This window comes from Erinaceus europaeus, chromosome 1, assembly GCF_950295315.1.
Source record: "Erinaceus europaeus chromosome 1, mEriEur2.1, whole genome shotgun sequence".
Classification (NCBI taxonomy): domain Eukaryota; kingdom Metazoa; phylum Chordata; class Mammalia; order Eulipotyphla; family Erinaceidae; genus Erinaceus; species Erinaceus europaeus.
The window spans coordinates 69269861-69296758 of record NC_080162.1 but is presented as its reverse complement, the minus strand read 5'-3'; the positions used below and the strand labels follow the sequence as shown (position 1 = coordinate 69296758).

Sequence of the window (26898 nt, the reverse complement as noted above, 5' to 3'; positions counted from 1 at the left end):
ACCAGCCAAACTACTGCTAAGACTGTAAAAACTATGGTGGCCATCCTGGGGGGGGAAGGGGGCTGGAGGAAGGGAGGTGGTGGGGGCAGTTTGGTATATGCGATTTATAGTGATGTCTTTTAAAATGTTAAATAAACAAAGACCTAGATGTCAGACCAGAAACAATTAAATACTTAGAGGAAAACATTGGTAAAACACTTTCCCACCTACACCTCAAGGACATCTTTGATGAATCAAACCCAATTGCAAGGAAGACTAAAGCAAAAACAAACCAATGGGACTATATCAAATTGAAAAGCTTCTGCACATCCAAAGAAATTATTAAACAAACAAAGAGACCCCTCACAAAATGGGAGAAGATCTTCACATGCCATACATCAGATAAGAAACTAATCACCAAAATATACAAAGAGCTCAGCAAACTTAGCACCAAAAAAGCAAATGACCCCATCCAAAAATGGGCAGAGGATATGAACAAAACATTCACCTCAGAGGAGATCCAGAAGGGTAACAAACATATGAAAAACTGCTCTAGGTCACTGATTGTCAGAGAAATGCAAATTAAGACAACATTGAGATACCACCTCACTCCTGTAAGAATGGCATACATCAAAAAGGACAGCAGCAACAAATGCTGGAGAGGCAGTGGGGACAGAGGAACCCTTCTGCACTGCTGGTGGGAATGTAAATTGGTACAGCCTCTGTGGAGAGCAGTCTGGAAAACTCTCAGAAGGCTAGACATGGACCTTCCATATGATCCAGTAATTCCTCTCCTGGGGTTATATCCCAAGGACTCCATAACACCCAACCAAAAAGAGGTGTGTACTCCTATGTTCATAGCAGCACAATTCATAATAGCTAAAACCTGGAAGCAACCCAGGTGCCCAACAACAGATGAGTGGCTGAGAAAGCTGTGGTATATATTCACAATGGAATACTATGCAGCTATCAAGAACAATGAACCCACCTTCTCTGACCCATCTTGGACAGAGCTAGAAGGAATTATGTTAAGTGAGCTAAATCAGAAAGATAAAGATGAGTATGGGATGATCCCACTCATCAACAGAAGTTGAGTAAGAAGATCTGAAAAGGAAACTAAAAGCAGGACCTGACCAAATTTAAGTAGGGCACCAAAGTAAAAACCCTGTAGTGAGGGGTAGACTTGTAGCTTCCTGGGCCAGTGGGGGTTGGGAGTGGGTGGGAGGGATGGGTCTTTTGGTGGTGGGAATGGTGTTTATGTACACTCCTAGTAAAATGTAGTCATATAAATCACTAGTTGAGAGGGGGAAAACTAATTGTATGTCTCGAAGTTTTTCAAAACACAAACTGAATCTTTTTAATATATAGGCTGTGTAATTGATATGTAGACTCTCTCGAAAGCCTAGACCAAGTAGATCAGAAGCAACCAACAACACAGCTATATACAAGATACTGGGTACTGTACAGCAAACCATAACAAAAGGACTTTTCAAAGTAAACCCAATTACCAATTAATGTGATGATAACATTAACTATTGATTGTCTTTTTGAACCCTAAGACAGCAGGAACCTCACATCTCCACTATAGAGCCTCTACTTCCCCCAGTCCTGGAACCCTTGGATAGGGCCCACTTTCCTGTATGCCTCTCCCAATCCATATCAAATAATATTGCATCTGCCGATCACAACCTAACCAATGCCAACGATTGTCACCTCAACATGCTTCACCTCAGACTGTGTCCAGAGACTTCACGTGTGGAATGACAACCCTTCAGCTTCATTACTCGGGTGAGACCTTTCCTTTCATAGTACACTCTAATTTCCCAAAACCTAGATATACACCAGTTTCTGTGAGAGAGAGTATATGTTCACACGTATCCGTAAACTACTGCAAAATATATACCTGAAAGCAGAAGTACACTAGAGTTTGCAGTGAGTACCCCCATAACACTTCCTCTCCACTATTCCAAGCTTTGGGTCCATGATTGCTCAACAATTTGTTTGGCTTCGTATGTTAACTCTCTTTTCAGTCACCAGGTGCCAGATGCCATCAGGATGCCGGCCAGGCTTCCCTGGACTGAAGACCCCACCAATGTGTCCTGGAGCTCAGCTTCCCCAGAGACCCACCCTACTAGGGAAAGAGAGAGGCAGACTGGGAGTATGGACCGACCAGTCAACGCCCATGTTCAGCGGGGAAGCAATTACAGAAGCCAGACCTTCTACCTTCTGCAACCCACAATGACCCTGGGTCCATGCTCCCAGAGGGATAGATAATGGGAAAGCTATCAGGGGAGGGGGTGGGATATGGAGATTGGGTGGTGGGAATTATGTGGAGTTGTACCCCATCTACCCTATGGTTTTGTTAATTAATCCTTTCTTAAAGAAAAAAGAAAAAAAAAGTTAAATAAAATCACTATGGAAAGTCTATGAACATTATTTCCAAAATGAGTATTTGAATAAATACTATTATTCAGTTGATGAAATCTTTATTTAATAGGAAAAGATTTTCTTGCCCCAAGTAACTCTTAACAAATGGGTGTTTATTGTTTTTATCCCAGTCTTTACCATGGATAACAATATAAATGTCCACTGTTAACTTTATCTTAACTTCAAAACAGTTCAGAAGACACATACATATTCCTCCTTTTTAACTTATTAAAACTGCAGTAGACTCCCCAGAGCAATGTTGCTTTATCTCTCTACCTTTGGCCCAATACTCCAAATTGTTTAAATAAAAAAAAGAGTCCACTTACATGACTAGCAGCATTTCTTAAAGAAGCAATAGTATTTTCTTGAACTTTAGCTAGCCTGAAAAAGAAGACATATATAGAATATAAATACCATATATGATAGAAAAGATAAACTAAGGAGGGGCTGGGTGGTGGCAAACCTGGTTGAGTGCGCACGTTATAATGCGTGAGAACTAAGGTTCGAGTCCCCGGCGCCCACCTGCAGGTACCTCTCTTCCTCTCTATCCTCCCCTTCCCTCTTGATTTCTGGCTTTCTCTATCCAATAAATAAAGATAATTTAAAAAAGATAAATTAATGTAATAATTTATCAACTAGGGCCTGGGTGGTAGCACATGTTACATTGCACAAGGACCCAGGTTCAAGCCCTGGATCCCCACCTGCAGAGGGAAAGTGGTGAAGCAAAGCTGTATGTGTCTCTGTCTTTCTCCCTCTCTATCACCCCCTTTACTCCTGATTTCTGGCTGTGTCTATCCAATAAATAAAGATAATTTTTTAAAAAGTTTTAAGATGTCAACTATATTTTGAATACTAGAAACAGTACTATTTTGAGGTTATTTTTGCCATTCCTCAAACATGGCTGGTGTATACAATTATGCCATATATGCATGATCTAATGATCATAGTATGTGCAAATTAAATATAGAAATGTTCTACATTAACATATTCTCCCCCAAGGGAGGTAACCAGTTAAGAAAAATAAGCCTTGGGCAGAGGTTTAGAACATAATGGTTATGCAGAGAGACTTTCACGCCTGAGTTCTAGGATCAATCCCCACCGTATCACCATAAGCCATGGAGTACTAGGGATTGAACCCAGGGCCTCATCCATGGTAAGGCACAAGTGAGCTATGCCCTAGCCTCCAGAATTTCAACTTTACATGATATAGCTAGTCAAATAAGAAAAGAATTGTGGGGCTGGGTGGTGGCACACCTGGTTGAGTGCACATGTCACAATGCGCAAGGACCCAGGTTTAAGCCTCCAGTCCCCACCTGCAGGAAGAAGTTTGTGAGTGGTGAAGCTGTGTTGCAGATGTCTCTCTGTCTCCCTCCCTATCATCCCCTTCCCTCTTCATTTCTGGCTATCTCTATCCAATAAATAAAGATAACTTTTAAAAAAGAAAAAAAAAGCCTTTGCAATGGCATAGTATGGTTCCTTACAATGAAGCCTCAGGTACCTTGATACTGGCGGACTCAAAGAATGCAAAAAAATTCTATAACAACAAAAGTATAGAAATTACATCTCAGGCTGGGGAAATAGCATAATGGATATATGAAAGGTTTTCATGCCTGCAGCTCTTAGGTCACAGTTTCAGTCCCTAGAACTACCATAAACCACAGCTGAGCAGTGCTCTGGTCTTCCTCCTTCCAACTCTTCTCTCTGAATCTTTCACTAAAATATCAAGAAACGGGGGGGGGGGGGGGGGGGTTGTCCCAGTGGTGGCACGCCAGGTTGAGCACACACATTACCATGTACAAGGATCTTGATTTAAGACCCTTATCCCCAGCTGCAGTATGGAAGCTCCCCCAGTAAAGAAGCACTGTGCAGGTGGCCTTCTCCCCTTCTACCTACCCCACCTCTCTTCCTTTCTCTATTAAAGAAAAAAAAAAGTGTGTGTGTGTGTTTGTGTGAGCACAATTTCTTTAAGAATTAAACCACGTATGAGTTACCATATGTTAACACTGTTCAAATATTCAACCTACTGGGCAGTTGTTGTAGAATTCCCTGCACCTCGATGTCCAACATCCAATGGTGTTCTTGGCTTCCAATACTTGGAAAATGTAGACTTCATATCACAGCTATATCCAGGCAATGGCTTAATGATTATATAGTCAACTTTTGAAGAAAATAAAAGGGGAGGAGACAAAAATAAAAATAATCAAATAAATCCTGATTTAAAAAGCACTCAAACCTGTTTCATCAATCTCTAACAAATAGAAAAAAAATGAATTCAAAATAATACATTCAAAAAATAATGTTCACTTACTGCCATTGCATCAGTTAATATTCTCAATTTTTGAAATAAATATTTAGGGAGCTGGGGGGTAGCGCAGCGGGTTAAGCTGAAGGATGGGTGTAAGGATCAAGGTTTGAGCAACCGATTCCCCACATGCAGGAGGTTCGCTTGACAAGTGGTGAGGCAGGTCTGCAGGTGTCTATCTTTCTCTCCCCGTCTTTCCCTCCTCTCTCGATTCCTCTCTGTCCTAGCCAACAAAAACAGCAGCAATAACAACAATAACAACAACAACAACAAAAAACCCTGATAAACAAGGGCAACAAAAGGGGAAAAAAATAGCTTCCAGGAGCAGTAGATTTGTAGTGTGGGCACCGGGCTCCAGCAATAACCCTGGAGGCTAAATAAACAAATAAATATTTAATCGTCACCATACTTAAAAAAAAAATCAAATTGAAATTAATTAAAATTCTAACAGGGCAGGCAGACAACATAATGGTTATGTAAAAAGACTTTCATGCTTGAGACTGAGGTCCCAGGTTCAATCCCCAGCACCATAAATAAAGCCAGAGCTGGTCTCGGTCTTGGTCTCTCTTTCTCTCCCCACTCCACCCCACCCCCAGCTCTCTCATAAAAAAACAAAGATTTTTAAAACAATTGTAACTTAGTATTTGCTTATTTACAAATGTTGATCCATTTGTACAGGCTTACCTCTCACTTTGCCTATTGTTTTTCTAGAATTTCTACTCATAATGGGAAGAGTAAGGATGCCAGCACTCTTCCCACTCTCAGCAATGGTGGATGATAAGAGGCATGCTGCACCCACATGGCCAGGAAAGGCATCACCCTGAACTACATGTTCACTGAGGTCTTCCTGAAAAAATGAGATTTAGAATCTGAATTTTCATACTTCAAATATTTTCTAAAGATAAAAAGTGCCTTTAAAGTTAACAGAATCTATAAGAATACAGTCTATAGAAATTATAGTAATTATAATAAATTATAGTCTACAATAAATACAATCAGATTTCTATGCAAATCACTAAGGAAGCATCTTTGTAATGCATATATATTATATGTAATATATATATAGTAATGCATTTATATATTTGAAGATTTCATATGCTGTCTTGTTAATAACCATAACTGCTAACTTACACTTATGATCCTCTTGCAGTAGGTAAATATTCACTTTAAGATTACACTAGTCATTTTATCAACCTGGTCTGTCAAGAAAATAGCATTCTCAAAATGATAGCCAGTGAAAGAGAAGCCAATTTATTAAGAATATTAATAAGATACGGCCTGTCACAGTCCAGGAAGTGATGCTGTGGATAAAACATTGGGTTCTCAAGCATAAGCTGTATCTCTGGGATTATATATACCTGAATGATGCTATTTCTCTCTACTCACCCCCTCTCACCCATATATAAATAAATATTTTTAAAAGTTCCTGAGATATAAGGAAATAATCAACTAAAACTTTTTTGGGGGACTGTTGTATGCTTTACATTGGGTTGTTCTAGTTCTCCCCCGCCAAGAGAATTGGATCAGTCTTGCTAATTTCGCTGGCCGGCTTGGCCCCGCCCCAAGGAACCCCGAGAGAGGGCCAGAGTTCCAGAGTTCCAGAGTTCCAGGGCTGGAGAGTTCCAGAGTTTGGGAGAGTGCTTGCGCCACCGCAAAGAGACAGCAGAGTTCTGTTTGGTGATTAGTTTGGTTTAGTTTATGAATCGTTGTTCTTGAATAAAGAAATACAGCTTCCCTGCCCAGCCGTTGTCTCCGCGTCTCTGTTACCCGCCCGTGAAGTTAGCCCGCCCGGCTGGAGCCTACAAATTTTAACAACAAATGGCGCCCAACGTGGGGCACGAACCCACGACCCTGAGATTAAGAGTCTCATGCTCTACCGACTGAGCTAGCCGGGCGTGGTGTGGTACGCCTGTGAAGCTAGCCCCACCCGGCTGGAGCCTACAAATTTTAACAACAGGGGACATTATGTTTTGGTCATCTCTGTAGCTCACTACTCTAGACAGAAAGAGTGGGGCAGAAAGGTAGAGAAAAGGAAGAGACAGCACTTAAGCTTCCTTCAATGTGATTATAACTGGGCTCAAACCTGGGTGGCATAAGCAGCAGAGAAGCACACTATCCAAGTGAGCTATTTTGATGTCCCTAAAGCTTCATATTTGATGCTTTCTAAGGTTCACAGACCTTATTAGCTACTTAATAGCTATTTGTATAGGCTTTTGGAAAAGGTATATGTCTGTGTTTTAAAGTACTTTAAAATGCATAAAATGAAAAAGTAGCCCACCAAAAGACACTCCAAAAGGATATGTCCAGTTTAAATAAAATTAAATAATTCAAAGATTACATAGTAATTTAGTATGATTGGGGTAGTGGCTCAGTAGGTAAGGTGCAAGACACATATATGTGAGACCCCAGGTTTGATGCATATACTAGAGCAGAGTGGTATTTTGGTCTTCCCCTCTCCTTTTTTTCTTTTTCTTTTCTGTTTTATTTATTACTTTTTTTTCCTTTTTATTGCCACCAAAGTTATCGCTGGGGCTCAGTGACTGTATGACAAATCTACTGCTTCTGGTGCCCACTTTCCCTTTCCCCCCTTCTAAATGAAATAAGACAGAGAGACACTGAGAGGGCAGGGAGAGTGGTCTGGGAGGTGGCGCAGTGGGTAAAGCATCAGACTCTAAAAGCATGAGGTCCTGAGTTCAATCCCCGGCAGCACAAGTACCAGAGTGATGTCTGGCTCTTTCTCTCTCCTCCTATATTTTTCATTAAGAAATAAAATCAGAGAGAGAGAGAGAAGGGAGAGACAGAGAGGAAAGAGAAAGGCACCTGCCTGCAGACCTGCTTCACCACCCACAAAGCTTTCCTTCTGCGATGGGGAGTAGGGTCCTTTGCACATGATCACGTGTGTGCTCAACAGGGTGCATTACCACTCGGTCCCCATGGTCTTTTTCTTTTATGAAACAAATAAATATCCAAAGAATATAGCAGTAGCTCCCCCCACACACACCAAGGTTATCACTGGGGCTCAGTGCCTGCACTATGAATCCTCTGCTTTTGGAGGCCATATTTCTCATTTTTGTTGCTGCTCTTATTATTATTATTATTGCTGTTGTTTTTGTTGGGTAGGACAGAGAGGGGGAGAGAAAGACACCAGACCTGCTTTACCACCTGTGAAGGAGCTGGGGATCTAGAGGCTCAAATGGGGATCCTTATGCTGGTCCTTGCACTTTGCATGTGTGTTTAAACCGCTATGCTACTGCCCAGCCCATGCTTTTTTTTATTTTTTAAGATTTTATTTGTTTATTAATGAGAAAGATAGGAGGACACAGAAATAATCAAGTATCACTCTGGTACATGTGCTACCAGGGACTGAACTTAGGACCTCATGCTCGAGAGTCCAATGCTTTGTCTACAGCACCACCTCCTAGACCACAGTAGTATTTTCAAGGTATTATGGCAGCATGTTAATGCATATAATACAGTTATCATGCAGATAATGTGCAAGGCATAAAGCTATCCTCAGAGGTTTAAATGACAATCTAGTGAAAACAGGAGTGGAAAATGTCAATAAACAGTGGTCCGGGAGGTGGCACAGTAGATAAAGCATTGGATTCTCAAGCATGAGGTCCAGAGTTCAATCCCCAGCAGCACATGTACCAGAGTGATGTCTGGTTCTTTCTCTCTCTCCCTCCTTCTATCTTCATGAATAAATAAATAAAATCTTTAAAAGATAAAAAGGAAGGGAAGGAGGGAGGGAGGGTGGGAGGGGAAAAAAATGCCAACAAGCATGAGTCTATGGAAACCCATACAAATAACCACAATACTAAGCCAAACAACTATGAGATAAGGAATAAGGACCACCTTTGGGGAGATCCAGTATAACTGTGGGAACACAAACAGCCTGTGAAGTACAGAGCTCTGATGTGTTATGAAGACCTCTGGAAAATCGGTAGTTTCACACTCTGAAAAATTGGAACAACTTTCATAGTAATCAGTTTTTATTACATATTTGCAAAACCAAATAAATTTGCCAAAGTAAGACTACTATCATAATGTCTCAATAATCCAGGCTTTGGTCACAAAAAGTAAGCAATCACACTAGATATATCACATTGTCACCAAGAGTTAATACAGCCTGAGCAACCTGTATTTATTTACAAGTCTCTCCTAGAATAAGTCATAGAATATACATAGGACATCAAGATATTTGGCCTTGATTTCGAAGACCAATTCCACAGAAGTTCTCTTGATCACATTGTCTTAAAAAAGATTTCTTTATGCATTTAATGAGGAAAAAGAACAGTGATGTCAGTCACACATGGTGCCAGTAAATGAACCCAGGGTCTAACACACACAGCATATGCTCTATAGGTTGAACCTTATACTCTTTTTATTTTATTTTATTATTTATAAAAAGGAAACACTGACAAAACCATAGGATAAGAGGGTTACAACTCCACACAATTCCCACCACCAGAACTCCGTATCCCCTCCCCTCCCCTGATAGTTTCCCTATTCTTTATCCCTCTGGGAGTAAGGACCCAAGGTTATTATGGAGTGCAGAAGGTGCAGGGAAGCAATTACAGAAGCCGAACCATATATTCTTAATACTTGAAAGTTTGTCAACTCCGGATTTTTAACCCTGTTATAACATATAGAAGAGTAAACATCTAAAGGATTTATCAATCATGACTTTAAATAAAAATGGAGCCATTTAAAAACAAAACCTGTCTGCATGTTTCTTAAGCCCCTTAGTGATAACTTCTTACCTCAAAAAAATCAAATATCAGCTCCAAGTTGTCTGGTTCCATGGTTTGTATGCTATACTCTGTCCAGCGATCAGGTTGTAAACCATATCCACACTCTGGCTGTGAATGCCTGCACTTGAATTCATTGTCACTTATTAAGGATATCTCCAAGGTATTGGACATTTTGTGAAGAATAGTGGGAGATACACTATCATCATCATCTTCCTCCAGACCTTCTAAAGTCAACTTTACTCTACACAAAAAGAAAAAAGAAAATGAAACAGAAAGTGGGAGCTGGGTGGTGACACACCTGGTTGAGTGCACGTTACAGTGCGCAAGGACCCAGGTTTGAGCCCCTGGTCCCCACCTGCAGGGGGAAAGCTTCTCAAGTGGTGAACCAGAGCTGCAGGTGTCTCGGTCTCTCTCCCTCTCTATCAGCCCCTTTTCTCTCAATTTCTGACTGTCTCTATCCAATAAATAAAAACAGTAATAAAAAAAATTAAAGAAAGTGTCCAAATTGCAGATGCTACTATGATGCCATCCTGGCTTCCCTGGGCAGATGACCTCGCACCACCATAAGCCAGAGCTGAGCAATGCTCTGGTAAAATAAATAAAAAAAGAATAGCGAAACTTCCTAGGGAGGGTATGGGGCATAGAACTCTTGTTATCTTATAATCTTGTTAATCATTATTAAATCACTAATGAAAATTAAAAAATAACTAAATTAAAAAAAAAGAAGTATTACATAAGGTTCCAGCTTCAATCCTCAGTTAAAACCAACAATTGGAACAATAAAAACAAAGCAACACAGTTAGAATCTGTCTATAGAGAATGATGTTTTATTTCTGCGTAACTGTCCATCTAAAAGTTTGCCAGTCTGTTTACCAACACTTGATGGCAATGAGATAGAACAGCATGTCTAGTATTTTCTTTAAAACATATAAGCTATATTTTGCTTAAAATATATAAACTATTCTATTGGTAAGTTATTAAAGTTCTGATATCTTTGCAGAGAAATTTATTTAGTCTTACTAAATGTCTAGTTTATTCTATTACTAATATCAATATGGGGAAAGAAAGGTGATCAAAATAAACACCGATTTCTGGCTATGCAAAATTATTCTAATAGGAATTCAATACTTAACATGTACAGTTTAGTTAAATATGGGTTTAGGAAGACATTCCAATTTAAGCCTAGTCAACATGACAATACACAGAAGTACTCAAAGCAGTTTTGACAACAGGGTGCTTATACATTTTCAATCCAATCAGAATCCTATTAGTTATCTACTATAAATTTCTTACCTAGTCAAGAGAAAAAAACTTAAGTTCAGTCCTAACAATCACTGCTTTATCTTCTATTTCTAATATTTTTACTGCAACTTATTAAAGATAATTTATTTGTTTATCATAAGCAAATAATATATATATATATATATATGATTAACTGTTAAAGAAATCTCTGAGGCAACATGATTAACCACATAGACCAATTATATTGCTAGTCAGAATTGAAGCAGAGGCCTAGAAAAGTTAATGTATTGGGGGCTGGGCAGTAGTGCAGTGGGCTAAGTGCATGAGATCCTTGTGCAAGGACTGGCGCAAGGATCTCGTTCAAGCCCCTGGCTCCTCACCTGCAGGGGGGTTGCATCTTCCCTCTTGATTTCTGACTGTCTATTCAATAAATAAAGATAATAAAAAATAATAATTAAAAAAAGAAAAGTTAATGTATTGAAAAGTTAATGTATTGAAACAGCTACACCTAAAACCTTTCACTTATTTTCGTAACAACCAACGCAAAAGACTATAAAGGAGCTACCTGCTCCTTCCCTTATGAATTTTATGACTGAGATAGTACTTAGGTAGCATAAGGAAAGTAGATTATTATTTCAGCTACGAAAAAATAGACCTTTCAACCCAGCTTTGATACTGTCAGAAAAATTTTACTATAAATCAATTCTTAGAGCACTCAGTGCCAAAGATATAAATATTCAAATGGTTCCGTTGTGAGGTCCCTTACATAGACACATAATGACATGACAAAAAAGTTAACAATTTATACAAAATTGGCATTTCTTAAATGAGTATAGGCTTAAATGAATTTGGAATTGCTGTGCTCTGGGTGACAAAAGCGTAAGACTGAAATTTACAATGTCCTCCATCTTTCTTCATGGAAAGGCTTTCTGTTTTTCGGCTTTATATTTTTTTTTAAATTTTTTTCCCTTTTGTTGCCCTTGTTTATCGTCGTCGTTGTTGTTATTGTTGTCGTTATTGTTGGATAGGACAGAGAGAAACTGAGAGACTTGGGGAAGATGGAGAGGGAGAGAAAAAGACAGACACCTACAGACCTGCTTCACCGCTTGTGTAGCGACCCCCACCCCCACCCCACCCCCGCAGGTGGGGAGCCAGGGGCTGGAACCGGGATCCTTACACCAGTCCTTGCACTTCGCTCAATGTGCACTTAACCCACTGTACCACCGCCCGGCTTCTAAGCTTCCAGGCTTTTCATTTTTAAGCCTTAGGAAAGTTCAGATATTTCCAAAGATTATTTTTCTTTGGTTATGCCATTTTTCCCTCATTTAAGAGAAATCATTTGTTACTATCAATTTCTAAATAAACTACAGCTACACTAGGAAATTTTAAATGTTATAAACTACAAAGATATAAGCTTGGAAATCATGTAGTTTTATAAAAATAAGCTTTTATGGCTTCTAATTTAGAGATTAATATATACATGCAACTGCAGTAATCTGAGGTAGGAAGCCATCCACTATGTCAAGACTCTGGGGTTATTAAAAAAAATGTAACAATATAATGTGTCATTTTCATAGTTTATAAACTTAGAGGTTAAGATCAAATGGCATACATCAGTCTAGGATATGACTCATTGGTTAAAGTGTTGGACTCTCAAGCACAAAGTCCCAAGTTCAATTCCTGGTAACACATGCACCAGAGTGATGCTTCGGTTCTCTTTCAGCTATCCTATTTCTCATTTACAAATAAATATTTTTTAAAAGAACAAATGGCTTATATACCTATAGCATTTATGAAAATAAATGGTCTAAGTAACAAATATATATAAGTAACAACTGGTGTGATAGTGTGATAGCGCAGGCATCAGGCAACGTGCCTTCATGCCTGTGTTTTTGAGGTCTTAGGTTCAATTCCCAGCACTAGAGTACACTAGTGTTGAATAATGTTCTGATGGTCACACACAAACAAAAAACATATAGGTCATACCTAAATCTAGATTTTTTCCAATTTTTCTTTGTTATTGAGACAGGAGGTTTCTCAGAATAATGCAAACGTAATCTTATTTCAGTTTGACATGTCAGCCACCCAGAATCCAGAGTTTCAACACCATCTGGTAAGTAAATGTAAGGAAAATTATTATATAAATTATTTTAAGCAATTCAATACAATAAGCACTGATAATTCTAGCTTATATTCAGAGTTTACTGCACTTAAATTATTCAACACTGTATGATTTGAAAGCAAATATGTAAGTAATCATAAGTTACACATTGAAAAAAAGAACTTTTATATGTTGGATACAGTCATATTTTAACAATTTAAGCAATTAAAGTAGTACTGAATTCATTACTGGTATGATAAAATTTTATTTCAGAAAGAACACATTTCTAAGATGGCATCTAACCTAGCAGTTGTCCATTGGGCATCATTATTACACTTCCAAAGGCTTCACATGAGATACTCAGCTGAAACTAGTTATGTCAGTAGTGCTGAAGGCTGAGATAAGAGAAGGCAGGAACAAAACTGTGAGCCAAATCTGTATTTTCATTTACATATTTTGTCAAAAGTAAATTATATAATTGTGATAACACCATTAGTATAATTTAGCTTGAAGTCACCTACTAACAGGTAATAAAACTTTCATAGATACATAACTGTCAACTGTTTTGAATCTAAGTTTTTCATCAACAGAACTTTAAACAAATATCAAACTTCTCTCTCCAGTACAGATTTAAAAGTTTAATCATTATAAATTTTAAAAATAAATAAAAAGAAGCTGCTACCATCTTTAAATCATTTTCAGATATAAACCAAATTGAAGAAATGGTTTTCTGTTCAGAAAGCTAACTAAAACTAAATTGAAGAGAACAAAGTGGAGGAAAAGAAATGTTATGCATTTATGATTCTAAATAATAATTAAGATATAACTGAAGTTTAATTCCTCACACCATCATAGACCAGAATTAAACAGTGCTCTGGGGAAGGGGGGGGAAAGAGCATTATGATTGAAATCTACAATGTCCTCCACCAAGAAAGCTCTCCAAACAACCTGGAGATTCACCCAACAGAGCACAGATTTTACTGTATGTGAGGACCTGAGTTTGAGGCCTCAGCACCACATACAGCAACTACCCTGGGAGGCGTTTCATAAATGGTGATGGAGTACGGTGGTACCTTCTCTCTCTCTCTCTCCTTCCCTACCCCTCCCTCCCTCCCTCCTTCCCCCATCCTGTCCTGTTTCTATCTGAAATTTTAAGAGAGACTGAATACCGGGAGCAGTGAAATCATGCAGGTGCAAAGCCCCAGCAGACAAAAAGAAAGAAAAAAAGTTCTCTAAAACCTGTAGCATAACTAATGATTTGTAAAAAAAAAAAAAAAAAAAAAAAAGAACAGAACAATGCTCTACAATGATTCAAGTAATTTAAATTTCCTCATGATATAATATAAATAATCCCAAACAAAATTAAATAAATAAGCTAAATTATTCTCCAGATACTGTGAGAATACATAGTACATTTCTAAAGTGCATAAACCTATGTAGGCAGTAAAACCACAATCAAAACATTCAGACCCATTTCCTTCCTGAACTTTTAGCAGGAAAGCAAATTGGTTATCAGCAATTTATTGCTATTTCAGACTTAGTGTAAGCATAATATGTCCATTCCCATTATATCTTTTGACCAGTAGAGTATAGTATCTAAGATAAAAGTACAGTTTAGCATAACTCTTAATACATTATTAAAATTTTAGCCATTAAAGGAAAGCTAAATCCTTAGTGTAAAATATTTGCTGAAGTAGAATATATCAATCCATACTTCTAACATATTTAGAAGCAAAATGATTTCCTAATCTACATTTCTCCATTGTATTTCCTACTCTATTTATATTTCTTTTAACTCAATTACTAAACCATTTTGCCTAATCTAGGTTTTATTAGATAGAAATATGTTTATATGTAAAACACAAAATGTACAAAATTAGCTTAAGAATATTTTATTCTTTAAATGTTTAGAATCATTAATATCATTTTCAAACATATTAAAAAGTAATTACATATTAACAGCTAGACGTTACACTTTTATATTAATCCATGTGCCTGAAACCACTAGTGAAATAAAAACCAAGAGAAGAATTTTAAAGCATAAGAAACATACTGGAATTTATTAATACAATGAACTTGTTTCTGGGATCTAATCTCCATTTCAGTATCATTCTGTGATTATTTCCCTAGGCTTTTTATAAAGAAATGTGGGGTGACATCAACCACATCAGTAAAAAAATTATTTTGAACTCTTACTTACTGTGAATTCCAAATTGTCCATCATCAATAATAATTTCATTTTCTAGAATTGAAGGAAAACAGAAAGCCTAGTTAAAAATGATGCATTCAGAATGAACTGAGTATTTTCCCATTTAAAGGACTTCTCAAAATATTGAATCTAAAATTTAAATGCAGCCCAAAATGAATAAGCATATTCATTGTAGCTCTCAATAAAGAATTTCCTTTCAAGGAGGCTATGAAACATAATAGTTCTAAGATGTTACAAGGAAGAAAAAGAAAGCTCCTCAGAGAGGGGGCTCTAGAGGGAAGCAACAGTTTCTACACCCACCAATATGAAACTGTCAGGCTGCTGGGAGATGCTGTCTTCTGGTTGATTTGTCAAACCAAGCATCTTGGCACAATTAAAATGCTTATTCTTATATAGCAAACATTCTGAGCCTTATTTAAAATCTGATTCTCCTCAAATCCCAACTATGTTCTATTGCCAGATAAAGCTATATACAAACAGCATAAACTTACCTGTATATACAAAACTGTGAGGAACTATCAAAAGAAAAGCACTAGCATATTCCCTTCTAACAGAAATTACCACTAAATGAGAAAAAGCTGTTAAAAGCCCCGCCCTCTAAATGAATCATTAGTTATCTTCCCAGTCACTTTCTTTCCCTGCTTATTTTAAACATATATCTGAAATACTTGTCAAAATAAGCATGGTAGTATCCAATAAATTCTCTGGTTTATTCCAAACAGCCCATAAGTTTAGAAACTAGTTTCCAAAAGTATAACAAACTTCCTTTTAAAAGACCAGAAATAAAATCATCCCATTTCTCACATAAAAAGAAAGAAAACAAACAAACAAACAAAAAACATATTTAACTTCATGGTGTCTTTCAAAATGAAAATTATATTTGAAATATTTAGAAATTTCCAACCTCACTATGGGACTATTATAATTCTAAAGAACATCATTATAAAAATTCTAAATATACTATAAAAACATAATAAAGGCTATAAAAGGAAAACCCAAGAGGATGGAATGAGGTATTTGTTTAAAGGAGATGCATCCTTTCCACTGATTTAAAGTAAAACTATATCTCTCACTACATTTTAAGCTACAATAATAAGTAGCAAGCTATTTACAATTTTCAAATTCTAATCTTGTTTAAAAATTAAAAGATACACTTTCAACAATTTTCAGATGTATTCAAGTGGGTGACTTAAAAATGTGAGAACTTCACCTTTTAATCTCAATATGAGAAATAAAATTCAAAAATAGGTGTATGAATAGAAATGCCACTTTTAGGCACAAGAAAACAATGTTTAGAAAACTGTGGATTTATTACAGCCAGCAGGCATTTAAATAAACTAGGAGGGAAATATGTTTATAACAATTTTAACTCATTCATATACATTTATTCAAATATTTGCTAGCTCAGAGACAGAGAGAGAACAAGCAAAATAATCTATCCCACTACTCTTACTACTCAAATTAAAAATTTTAAGAATCCTTGCTTCAAATACAGCAATAAATGCTCAGTGAAGTTACCTAACTCACGAAAATTGAAATAACTAGGCAAGCATTTTTTTTCCAAATTTAAGAAAAAAGTTTATAAAGGCAATTTAAAAAGCTTTTTAAAGTAATATTCATGAAATGCTAAGTGAAATTTGCAGCACTGACAACACATTGACTTAAGTTACAGAAAATTTACTAAATCCCACTAAGCCACTGTGCAGCATATTAGTAACTTTATGCATATGCCTCAAACAGATGCAGTTAATGCCCATACCTAAAGGGGTTATTGATCGTGGTTGTAGATGAGTCTCCCACTTGTGAACTATGACTTGACATGGACCACCGATAGTCTGCAATTTAAAAGTTAAATGTCTGCAATAATTTCTTGCATCTTATTTTCTACCCATGACTCCAAATGATGTTTGTGGCCTTAAGTCTTAGTTTATATATGAAACCAAGAGATCCACTGTGTTAATAACCAATATTATATGCCAAAAATTGGGAATGTACCAGGTCAGAAAACATGATGAGAGCTGGAAGGGAATGAAGGTGAAGCAGTAAACAGAAAAATGAGATGAAGTGGAACACAAAACCATCTTAAAACCGTGGTAAAATCTGTTTACAATCTTCATTTTTTTTTCAAAGTTTAATTTTTAGCTGGCACTCATTTTGCAAAAAGTTAACACTCAATATACTTTATGATTGGTATGTCAGTAATCAATGAGGTATTACTGAACAAAGTATTTGTGTTAAACAATTCTTCAAATGTTTTGGGGAAGCTTACATTCTACGATGTTAGGAAGAATGCAATTAAATGATTTAAGTCACTCAAGAAACTCAAGGGTATAAAAAAGTTCTTCTTACAAATATTTAAAAGTGATAATTGGAAGAACATCTGATTTCTCATAATGACCACTTTTTAAAAAGCACAGGAAATTCTAAAAGAAAGGAAGCATGCATGAGCAAGTTTTATAAAAGGAGAACATCTAACTTTATTTTAATGCCTTAGGGTTTAAAGTTTCAAATAGTATGGCAATTCTTAATACTGTCTTCTTTTATCAAATTCTATTACTGAAAAATTAAACAAAGCTTTATGTGTTGCTGAAAATGTCTACAGCAACTGAAAATTGAAGCTACCAACAAAATTCCCTATGTATATCTAAAGGGTGGATGCATAAATGCTTCCTAATTTATCTCTATTTAAAAATTGATAAAGTATAAAAATTATTTAATACACATTTTAAAAGCAAAGTATCAAATTATAACCTTAACAAGATACTTAATTTTTTTCTTTAGATGCTTTTTGAAGACATTTAATATAAAAATCATCATATAACTTATGAAGATACTCATGAAGATACTATGAAGATACTCATATATAATCTCCAAAGCTCTTGCTAGGCATGTATTACATATACTCTTAAGAGGTCTGGATCATCTTTAGATGGCACTAGGTACTCTTTCTAAAATTTTACAGGGTCTCTGCAGTAATACTTACTAATAAAAACACTAAATGATAAATGTAACAAATTAGGTCAAGTACATCAATTAAGCATAAGATTATTCTGCCACTTAAATTATATAGAGGTTAAACTATTTTTATAAACTCAAACTACTGACATGTGAAAGCAGAAATAGTGTATTGATGTAAATTTGTAATCCTGGAATAATACAGAAAATGTTCATTTTTCTCTAGCTCAATACTTTAGGAGTTCACTTATGAATTGGTCAACTGGGTCAATTTAAAATGTTTTTTAAAATGTAAATGTGAAATTGTTTATCCTAAAAATGTGGTAAATTTCATTTCCAACACACTAAAAAGTGAGACACATTTAATCCCATATTTGCTAGTTGTCTTTTTACTACAATTTTTAACTGCCATGTTTTTCTCAATTTGTTTTGTATTCTTCAAGCCTTCTAATCCTCAAAAGACGTAAATACCTACTTTAAAATTAGGAATTCTGGTGGTCTGGGAGGTGGTGCAGTGGATAAAGCATTAGATTCTCAAGCATGAGGTCCTAAGTTTGATCCCTGGCAACACATGTACCAGAGTGGTGACTGGTTCGTTCTCTCTCTCTCTCTCTCTCCTCCTATCTTTCTCATAAATAAATAAAATAAGAAAAAATAAAATAAAATAAGGAATTCTGTTTCTCAGCAACCAGCAGACTGAAAGAACTAATTTATTCTCTTTCTTCAGGTCGCCCAAACCCCCTGTAGCCCATCATCCTCAAAAATACTCTGTATAAGATGGCATGATCCATATTCTTATACAAGTTACCAACTGAGAGTAGGAAGGGTACCAAGAATATAACATTAAATGTCAGCAGGGATAAAAGAAAAAAGGCAAGTAGAAGAGTTGTTTCCTATTTTAATTCAGATGTTAGGAGAACTTATATAAAGTATTGATTGCAGAATCTCTAATAGTGAGATTAATCTTGTGAATTAAATATCTGATAGAGAACATATTTATATATAATTTTAGTAACTCCATCCTTATCTGCTTTAGTAAATGGGCCACTTATTCATAGCATAAAACAAGCTAGGCTAAACAGAAAGGAATATTTGGAAGCAGCTCAAAGGATAATTCAATAGACGGATTACAACTGTGCCTACTAGTGTTTACACTACCAAATATCCATGTTGGTTGGTATATTTAGTAATATAGTACTAAAAAAAAATCAAGTTCTAAAACACACCAAATTTCTAAAATTGTTATTCTTATTAACTTTCAGCTTACTGAGGTTTTTTTTTCTTTACAAAAAAAAAAAAAAAAAAAGCTTAAAACACAGGGAGTAAGTAAGCTTAGTATTTATTTTATGGACTCTTATGTCTGAAGTACCATCGGTTCCAGGTCCAATCCCCAGTTCCACCATTATCCAAAACTCAGCAGTTAGTTCTCTGGTCAAAAATAAATAAATGTATTATGGAAATTTTAAATCTCAGAAATGATTCCAAAACATAGAATCCTTCTAATATGCTAGATATAATAACCAATTCTTCAAGATCTCAGTAAAAAAGATTGATTATATTCTGTAAAAGATTGGTGTAGCTTTAAGCATTCTAGAGCCAGATGGGGCAGGTCCTTTGAAGGAAAAGGCAATAGCACCATTCCATGACAGTAGTCCTTTAGTGGTATTGATAAAGTTACTTCACAATTTGACATACATTAAACAAGATGAGTGTGGGGATGTTTTCCAATCATGCATAGTAGCAACACACAGAAAAGTTATGTTTCTGTGAAAAAGAAAAAAAGTCATGACTATTTTAATAGCTGTTGATATCATCCACCCACCATGATAAATATCTTTTTTAAAAAATTATTAATTTATTAATTTATTTATTCCTTTTTGTTGCCCTTGTTTTATTGTTGTACTTAATTGGTGTTGTTATTGATGTTGTTGTTGAATAGAACAGAGAGAAATCTAGAGAGGAGGGGAAGACAGAGGAAGGGAAAGATAGACACCTACAGACCTGCTTTACCACCTGTGAAGGGACTCCCCTGCAGGTGGGGAGCCAGGGGCTAGAACCGGGATCCTTAGATGGTCCTTAAGTTTTGCACCACCTGCGCTTAATCCGCTGCACTATCACCAACTCCCAATAAATAAGAATATCTCATTTATAGGCTGCTTTTTAAAAATAACCAAGCAAAAATTATCAACTAGTTACATATGATCATATTCAAATATTATGAAAAATGTAATAAAAGCTCTAAAAATGTTACTGATAACTTTCTTTCCACAATTTTGAAAGAAGTATACATGCAAATGAAGACGGGAAATTTATCTATGTCAGAGATCATACTTATTTTTAAGTTACTATTTTTAATAAGACTAGTAAGAAAAATGGCCCCCTACAGCAAAGAAATCACTCTAAAATGGTTCAAATATAAAGCTATCAGTTGAGGGTAGTTAGCATTTAGAAGAATTTTACTACAGTAAGAAATCACTATATAAAATAGTAACCCTAGCTATTCTGAAAATAAGCAACTATCCATCTACTCCTGACGGTTGATTCTTTTATTAAAGACTTTACATAACAACGAAGATAAGTAAAAGAGTTCATAATGAATCTAGTTACAAATGAATGGTGGTGCTCATAAAAATTAAGAAGATTTATGTCACTGAAAAAGAACTATTGTGGTCTGGGAGGTGGCACTCTGGATAAAGCACTGGACTATCAAGCATGAAGTCCTGAGTTTGATCATCGACAGCACATGTACCAGAAAGATGTCTGGTTCTTTCTCTCTTCCTAACTTTCTCATTAGTAAATAAAAATCTTAACATAAAGAACTATTGCCACTGAAATAAAAGCAAAATTTCAAAAGCAATATTTAAGTAAAAATCAACTCCACTTTATTTTAGTACGAAACAATATTGTTAATTCAGTCACGAGTAGAAAAGGGTGAACATGGGTAAAGTTTTCAAGTAATACGTTAATTCAAAAAGTGTCTTTAGTGAAGCTACAGAATTAATGAACTATCTAAAGATACACAGAACTATTACTTCAGTAATATCTGCTACTATCTTTGCTATAGATTTTGGTATGATTATTTTCATTTGTTGCCCCTACAATCATTTAAAGTAATACTTTAATACTACAAAATAAAAAAGAACATATAACTGTGAAAAATTAAGTAAAAAAGGACTTCAAGATTTAATTTCTAAACTAAAAAGAATGCCATAAAAAAACAAAATATAGAAAAAGAAATATGAACAAAAAGATTTATTTATAATAGAATTTCTTTTTTTTAATATTTATTTTATTTATTCCCTTTTGTTGCCCTTTTTGTTTTATTGTAGTAATTATTATTGTCGTTGTTGTTGGATAGACAGAGAGAAATGAAGAGAAGAGGGGGAGAGAAAGATAGATACCTGCAGACCTGCTTCACCGCTTGTGAAGTGACTCCCCTGCAGGTGGGGAGCCAGGGCTTGAACCGGGATCCTTCTGCCGGTCCTTGTGCTTTGCGCCACCTGCACTTAACCCGCTGCACTACAGCCCGACTCCCTATAATAGAATTTCTAATATGGGAAGAACCTAAGAAATATATAATTCAAATCCCTCGCTTGGTAAATGAGGAAGCTAAAGACTAAAGGCCAAATGACTTCAAATATCACGTTTTTGTTTTAGCTTAGGTTCTGTAACTGTATAAACTACTTCCTAAATCTCATGACCCAATAAAATTTGGCTTATTAGCTGTTTCACCTTTTTTATGCTTTCTTAGTTACTTTATATTATTTTACATTCATAAAATACATATTCTAATAACATCATTTCATGATTTTAAATGTTTGCACATTAGCTTTAACAATAATTGTAAACATTATAATATTTTCAATGATTGTTATGTTTCACTTAAAAAAGTGCTACCAACTTTTAAAAGGAGCATCATTCTGAGCTGGCATGTGGAGGGGAAAAAATCCTCTGGCTTTATGCACATGGTTTTATGTAGCTGTTACTCTAGTCCATGAAAAATATACTTACCATAGCAGCCCCTGCATCACACGGTACATGTGTACACGATACAAAGCACCTACTTAAAGAAACACACTCACCAACACATTCTGTAAACTTTTGCAAGTATTACAAGGAGGGAAAAACCGTGGTTTTTTTTTTTTTTTTTTTTTTTTTTTTTTACTATAAGCAGTTTTCTTGCCCTTTTTGGCAGGGGATTCAAAAAAACATTTGCTGCTTTTGGTTATGTTTTTAATGAAGACGGTAAGTACTGAAGGTTGGCTTAATCTAATTTGTGATGACATTAGTCTTACTTAAGCAAAGTGTGCCCAAAAGATACATGATTTTTTTTCTTGTGCAAATAAACCTTCCAGTAAAATGTAATTCATTTCTATTACAAAGTTAAAGCTTGCAAATCAGGATCCTCAAATAAGTCTTTAATGCTATGTCTTTATCTATCTACAAATTATTCAACTTACACTGAAAGACTTTGCACTAAGTAAATGATCTTTTCTTCAGTCATTAAAGTGAGAGACTATTTATTGTCAAGATAAGCCAACACAATGATCACTCATAATGCATTTTATGTTTCATTACTAAGTATTTGCAACATGTTCTAGGTTGACAGGGGTTTTCAGGTTTGGGTTTGTTTTGGTAATGGTGGCTAAAAGAATATGGTAATAGTGGCTGCTTGCATTTTTCATATGCCACAACTATTCAATGATCCCCACAAAGAGAAACAATATTTTTAAAGAATTGATACATACTTTGTTTCCTACACTACTGCCTAAGCCCAAGTGTGCTCTAAGATAAAAGGTCTGAAAGAAAAGAATCCTTTCAAGGAATAAGTACCTTTAAAATAAGAGAAGAGGAGCCATTTTTCTTTTCTAGGTATGAAAACAATCCCTAAATCATAAATCATAGTGAGCAAGAAGTTTAGGTTTAGCAGATACACCAAGGAACTTTCAGACAGCGTGTGTGTGTGTGTGTGTGTGTGTGTGTGTGTGTGTGTTTATGATTTCAGTTTTGACAGGAGTTATTGCAACCACCAAGAGATAGTTGCTGTGAAATGATATAATAGCTATATATCCACTAAATGTTGCTAATATCACATGAAGGACTAAAAAAAAAATGAAACAAAAGGAAGAACCTTTATTAGTTTACAAAAGTTTCAGAAAATGCATACCTCTCAAGAACATCTATTTTCACTAAAATTAATTTCAAAATAATCATATTGCAGAACATACTTACTATCAGCCTTTTTAAAAGTCCACTGCAGACACTGTTTACCTCTGAAGTACTTTGTTTTCATCATTTTGATACTAAAATGTTACCAATCTAAAGTTTTATTTTTCTTATTTTATCAAACACATTTTAATGTTTTCAAACTTTTAGCTGTTTTTGAAAACAGTTAAGTTTTCTCATGAAACTGGAAAGTAGAAAAAGAAAACATACCTTTGGTTCTAAAAAGCACCCTCTGAAGTAGCGATACTCAACAGACACTCCTCTACTAAGTACAATGGTTGCTTTCCATAACATGCTGTGAAGGGAGAAGAATTAAAGGAGCAACATCAATATCAAACTAAAACACACAGACCTCATACTTTAAAATACCCTTCAAGTAGGGTCTTGTTGCTGAGGAGTTATTCTGATGCAGTCTCCGCCCCCAGGTTTTACTACGCCCGGAGAAATCCTAGCAGTGCCCCCTTCAACCAATCCTGGCCCTACACGTCACCCCTGGTTGTCGCCCAATAAAAAGCCCCCTCACCTCACCCTCTCTCTCTGGGCTCTCAGATCTCCCTCTCTGAGATCTCGCCCCCAGTGGTCAGGTAGTGGGGACGACCATTGCCGGCTGGCCCCACGTGGTCTGAACCAAACCCCCCCATCCTATAATAAAGATTTGTGTACCCCTCCTTTGCTCTGGACGTCCACTCTCTTCTCCGCGGTGCAGCCCGACACCAGACCGCCACAACAACAGGGTCTCTGGCCAGTAATGGTATAGTCTATTCACTACTAGATAAGTGTTTCTTTTGGGCCTGTCAGGTTCTGGGAGCATAATGACAGGAAGGCAGGGGCCCAGCAGTGAAGTACCTAATTATTATTACCATGCTCATGGACCCAGGTTCAAGCTCCTGGTCCCCACCTACAGGGGAAAAGCTTCACAAGTGGTGAAGCAGGTCTGCAGGTGTTTCTCTCTTTCTCTCTCTCTCTCTCTCTCTCACACACACACACACACACACACACACTCTCTCTCTCTCTCCCCCCTCCCTCTCAACTTCTCTGTCCTATCATATTAAATAAAGTTTTAAAAAATTTAAAAAGACAATGACATGAAGATAGAAAGAAATCTGTCTTCAAGGAGCTTGCTTTTTGTGTAGGTAAACAACATATATAGTAAGAGCTATCTGACCTTTCTGATGTGAAAGGAAGTTCTGAGATGGTTTTGGAGGGGACATCTCAATAAAAATAATAAAAATAATAAAAATAAAAAGATCTGAGTGTAAGTGAAGAGAAACAACTAACCATACAAAGGGAAGTATTTAGAGAAAGTAGTGTACAAGTGGAAGTCAAAATCAGAATATTCTCTGACTTTCCATTTAGACAGAGATGTCACATAGCTACTAAGACCCTTAGGGGGTCAAAGTCAGCAATTTACACTCATATTCCTGATGTGATCATCCCTGATTCTAACTGTTCTGCTTAGCTGTTGTCTATTCCTCTAGTCAGGTAATAGTTTTTGGTAGGATACCTGTATCAATTCAATGTCCTTCTCTGCTACTCTAACATACTCTAATGCTAAATTAATGTGTTGACTTAAGAGTGAAAGATTTTATTATATTCCATTATTATAAGGAACTTGTAGTTTCAAAGCATAGACCACTGGTATCCATTGTATGGTCCCAAGACCATCAGTATCACCTGTGAACTCATTAGGAACACAAATTCTTGGGTCATGCCTGGACCTACTGAATTAGAAATTGGTAATAGGGCCTTGTAATCTGGAATTTCATGAGCCTCCAGGAGATTCTGATGATAACACTTAGTATGAGCACCACTGTCATAGACCATTACCTGAACATTATTTCAGCATGAACAGTTCAGTGAATGAACAGCAGTGCCAAATGTTCTTCCATAATAACGGATGGCTAGCACTGCTCCCCACCTGACTCTACCAAAACAGACTTTAGGGCACAGCCTCACTGAGACTCAATACTCACTCTTAATAAGATATCCACTATCAGCTGTCACCTATGGCCCTGGCTTCAACAATCTGATTAACAATTTGGTACCAAATTAAACAATTTGGTAGTAATAAAACACATATGCCCTGGTTCCACCTAGGGAGAGTCTGATTTCACAAGTTTGGTGAATCCAGGTATGTGAAGATTGAGAGAAAAAAAAAAGAAAAGAAAACACTTCACTGGGTATCTGGCATGTCTTATTGGTTGGGAACCACTATTTCAGAACAAGGACAACAAATGTTCAGCACATGATCAATGTGTGCATGTGTGCGTGCGTGTAAAAGATTTATTCACTTTATATGAAAAAGATCAAGAACAGCATGTGGTGATCAGAATTGAAACCCAGGGCTTAACGTCTCACACATGCAAGGAATGTATTCTACTTTGAGCCACGCTCAAAGTCCCTTTCAACACAGGGTTTCAGGCAGAGGCTACCAAACCTGAGGTATACTCTCTGCTTGAAAGAAAGAAAGAAAGAAAGAAAGAAAGAAAGAAAGAAAGAAAGAAAGAAAGAAAGAAAGAAAGAAAGGCAGAAAGAAAGAAAGAAAGAAAGGCATATTTCTAGTTTTCTTTTTTTAATTTTTTATGTTTATCATTATTTATCTATTTTGGTGAAGAGTGAGAAACTGAAAGGGGGAAGTAGAAGTGAGAAAGATGGGCGGGATGGGGGGGGGGGGAGTAGCGTAATGGTTATGCAAAGACTCTCCTGCTTGAGGCTCCAAAGTCCCAGGTTTATTCCCCTGCTCCATAAGCCAGAGATGATCAGTGCTCTGGGGAGGATGAAGGGAGGGAGGAAGACACCTACAGCACTATGTCACTGCTTGTGAAGCTTACCCCTATAAGTGGGGACTAGAGGCCTGAACCCAGGTCTTTCTGCTGTGGAATGTGTACACCCAGCCAGGTATGCCACCACCCAACACCTACTTCCAGTACTTTCATCGATGAGACAATCAGCTGATCTATGGGAAACTAGCCCCAGAAATGTTGAAAAGACCCAATTGGAAGCTTTTAAAAATATTTGGAACATCTCTCACACACTAATTCTTTTTTTTTTAATTTTTATTTATTATTGGATAGAGACAGGGAAAAACTGAGAGGGAAGGGGAACATAGAGAGGGCGAGAGACAGACAACTGCAGCCTTGCTTTACTGCTCATGAAGCAACCCCTTCTGCAGGTGGGGACTGGAGGCTCAAATCCGGGTCCTGGTGCATTGATTGTAACATATGCGCCCAACCAATTGTCCTGGAACCCCAACTCCCCAGAGCCCTATCCCCCTAGGGAATGATAGAAACAGGCTGGGGGTATGGATCGACCTGCCAACATCCATATTAAGCAGAGCAACAATTACAGAAGCCAGACCTTCTGCACCCCATGATGAACTTTGGTCCACACTCCCAGAGGGATAAAGAAAGATTAGGGAAGCCAATGGAGAGGATGGGATACAGAACTCCAGTGGTGGGTGGGTATCCTGTGGAATTGTACCCCTCTTATCTACAATCGTGTTAATCATTATTCAATCACTAATGAAAATAAGATGCTATGATGTTGTGGTTACTTTTGCTTGCTCTTTCTATCTGAATATCAGTCCAGAATCGTGAAGCACCTGAACTGAAAAATTTAAACACACACACACACACACACACACACACACCCCTACCTGAGGGGTGAGGAGTCAATGAGATAGCTCACATGGGAGTGCACCTGC

At 36.7% G+C, this 26898-nt stretch overlaps 1 protein-coding gene and 1 non-coding gene across 4 annotated transcripts in view; both read right to left on the bottom strand.

The window, feature by feature from the left end:
• The window catches only part of GPCPD1 (glycerophosphocholine phosphodiesterase 1), a 63094-nt gene that overhangs the window by 19326 nt on the left and 16870 nt on the right, over positions 1–26898 (bottom strand). Inside the window, exons 4-11 of one of the 3 annotated variants that reach the window (XM_016195412.2) lie at positions 23406–23490; positions 16774–16849; positions 15006–15047; positions 12691–12814; positions 9472–9703; positions 5393–5555; positions 4431–4563; positions 2733–2787 (exon numbers count right to left, since the gene is read on the bottom strand). In XM_016195412.2, coding sequence (XP_016050898.1) covers positions 2733–2787; positions 4431–4563; positions 5393–5555; positions 9472–9703; positions 12691–12814; positions 15006–15047; positions 16774–16849; positions 23406–23490 — 910 coding nt within the window. Of the gene's footprint in view, positions 1–2732; positions 2788–4430; positions 4564–5392; positions 5556–9471; positions 9704–12690; positions 12815–13108; positions 13201–15005; positions 15048–16773; positions 16850–23405; positions 23491–26898 lie in introns of those variants that run through there. The other 2 variants (XM_060186723.1, XM_060186717.1) reach the window with 2 other exon arrangements.
• On the bottom strand, positions 6531–6603 carry TRNAK-CUU (transfer RNA lysine (anticodon CUU)). The gene has a single exon. It is a non-coding gene; the product is annotated as a tRNA-Lys (tRNA).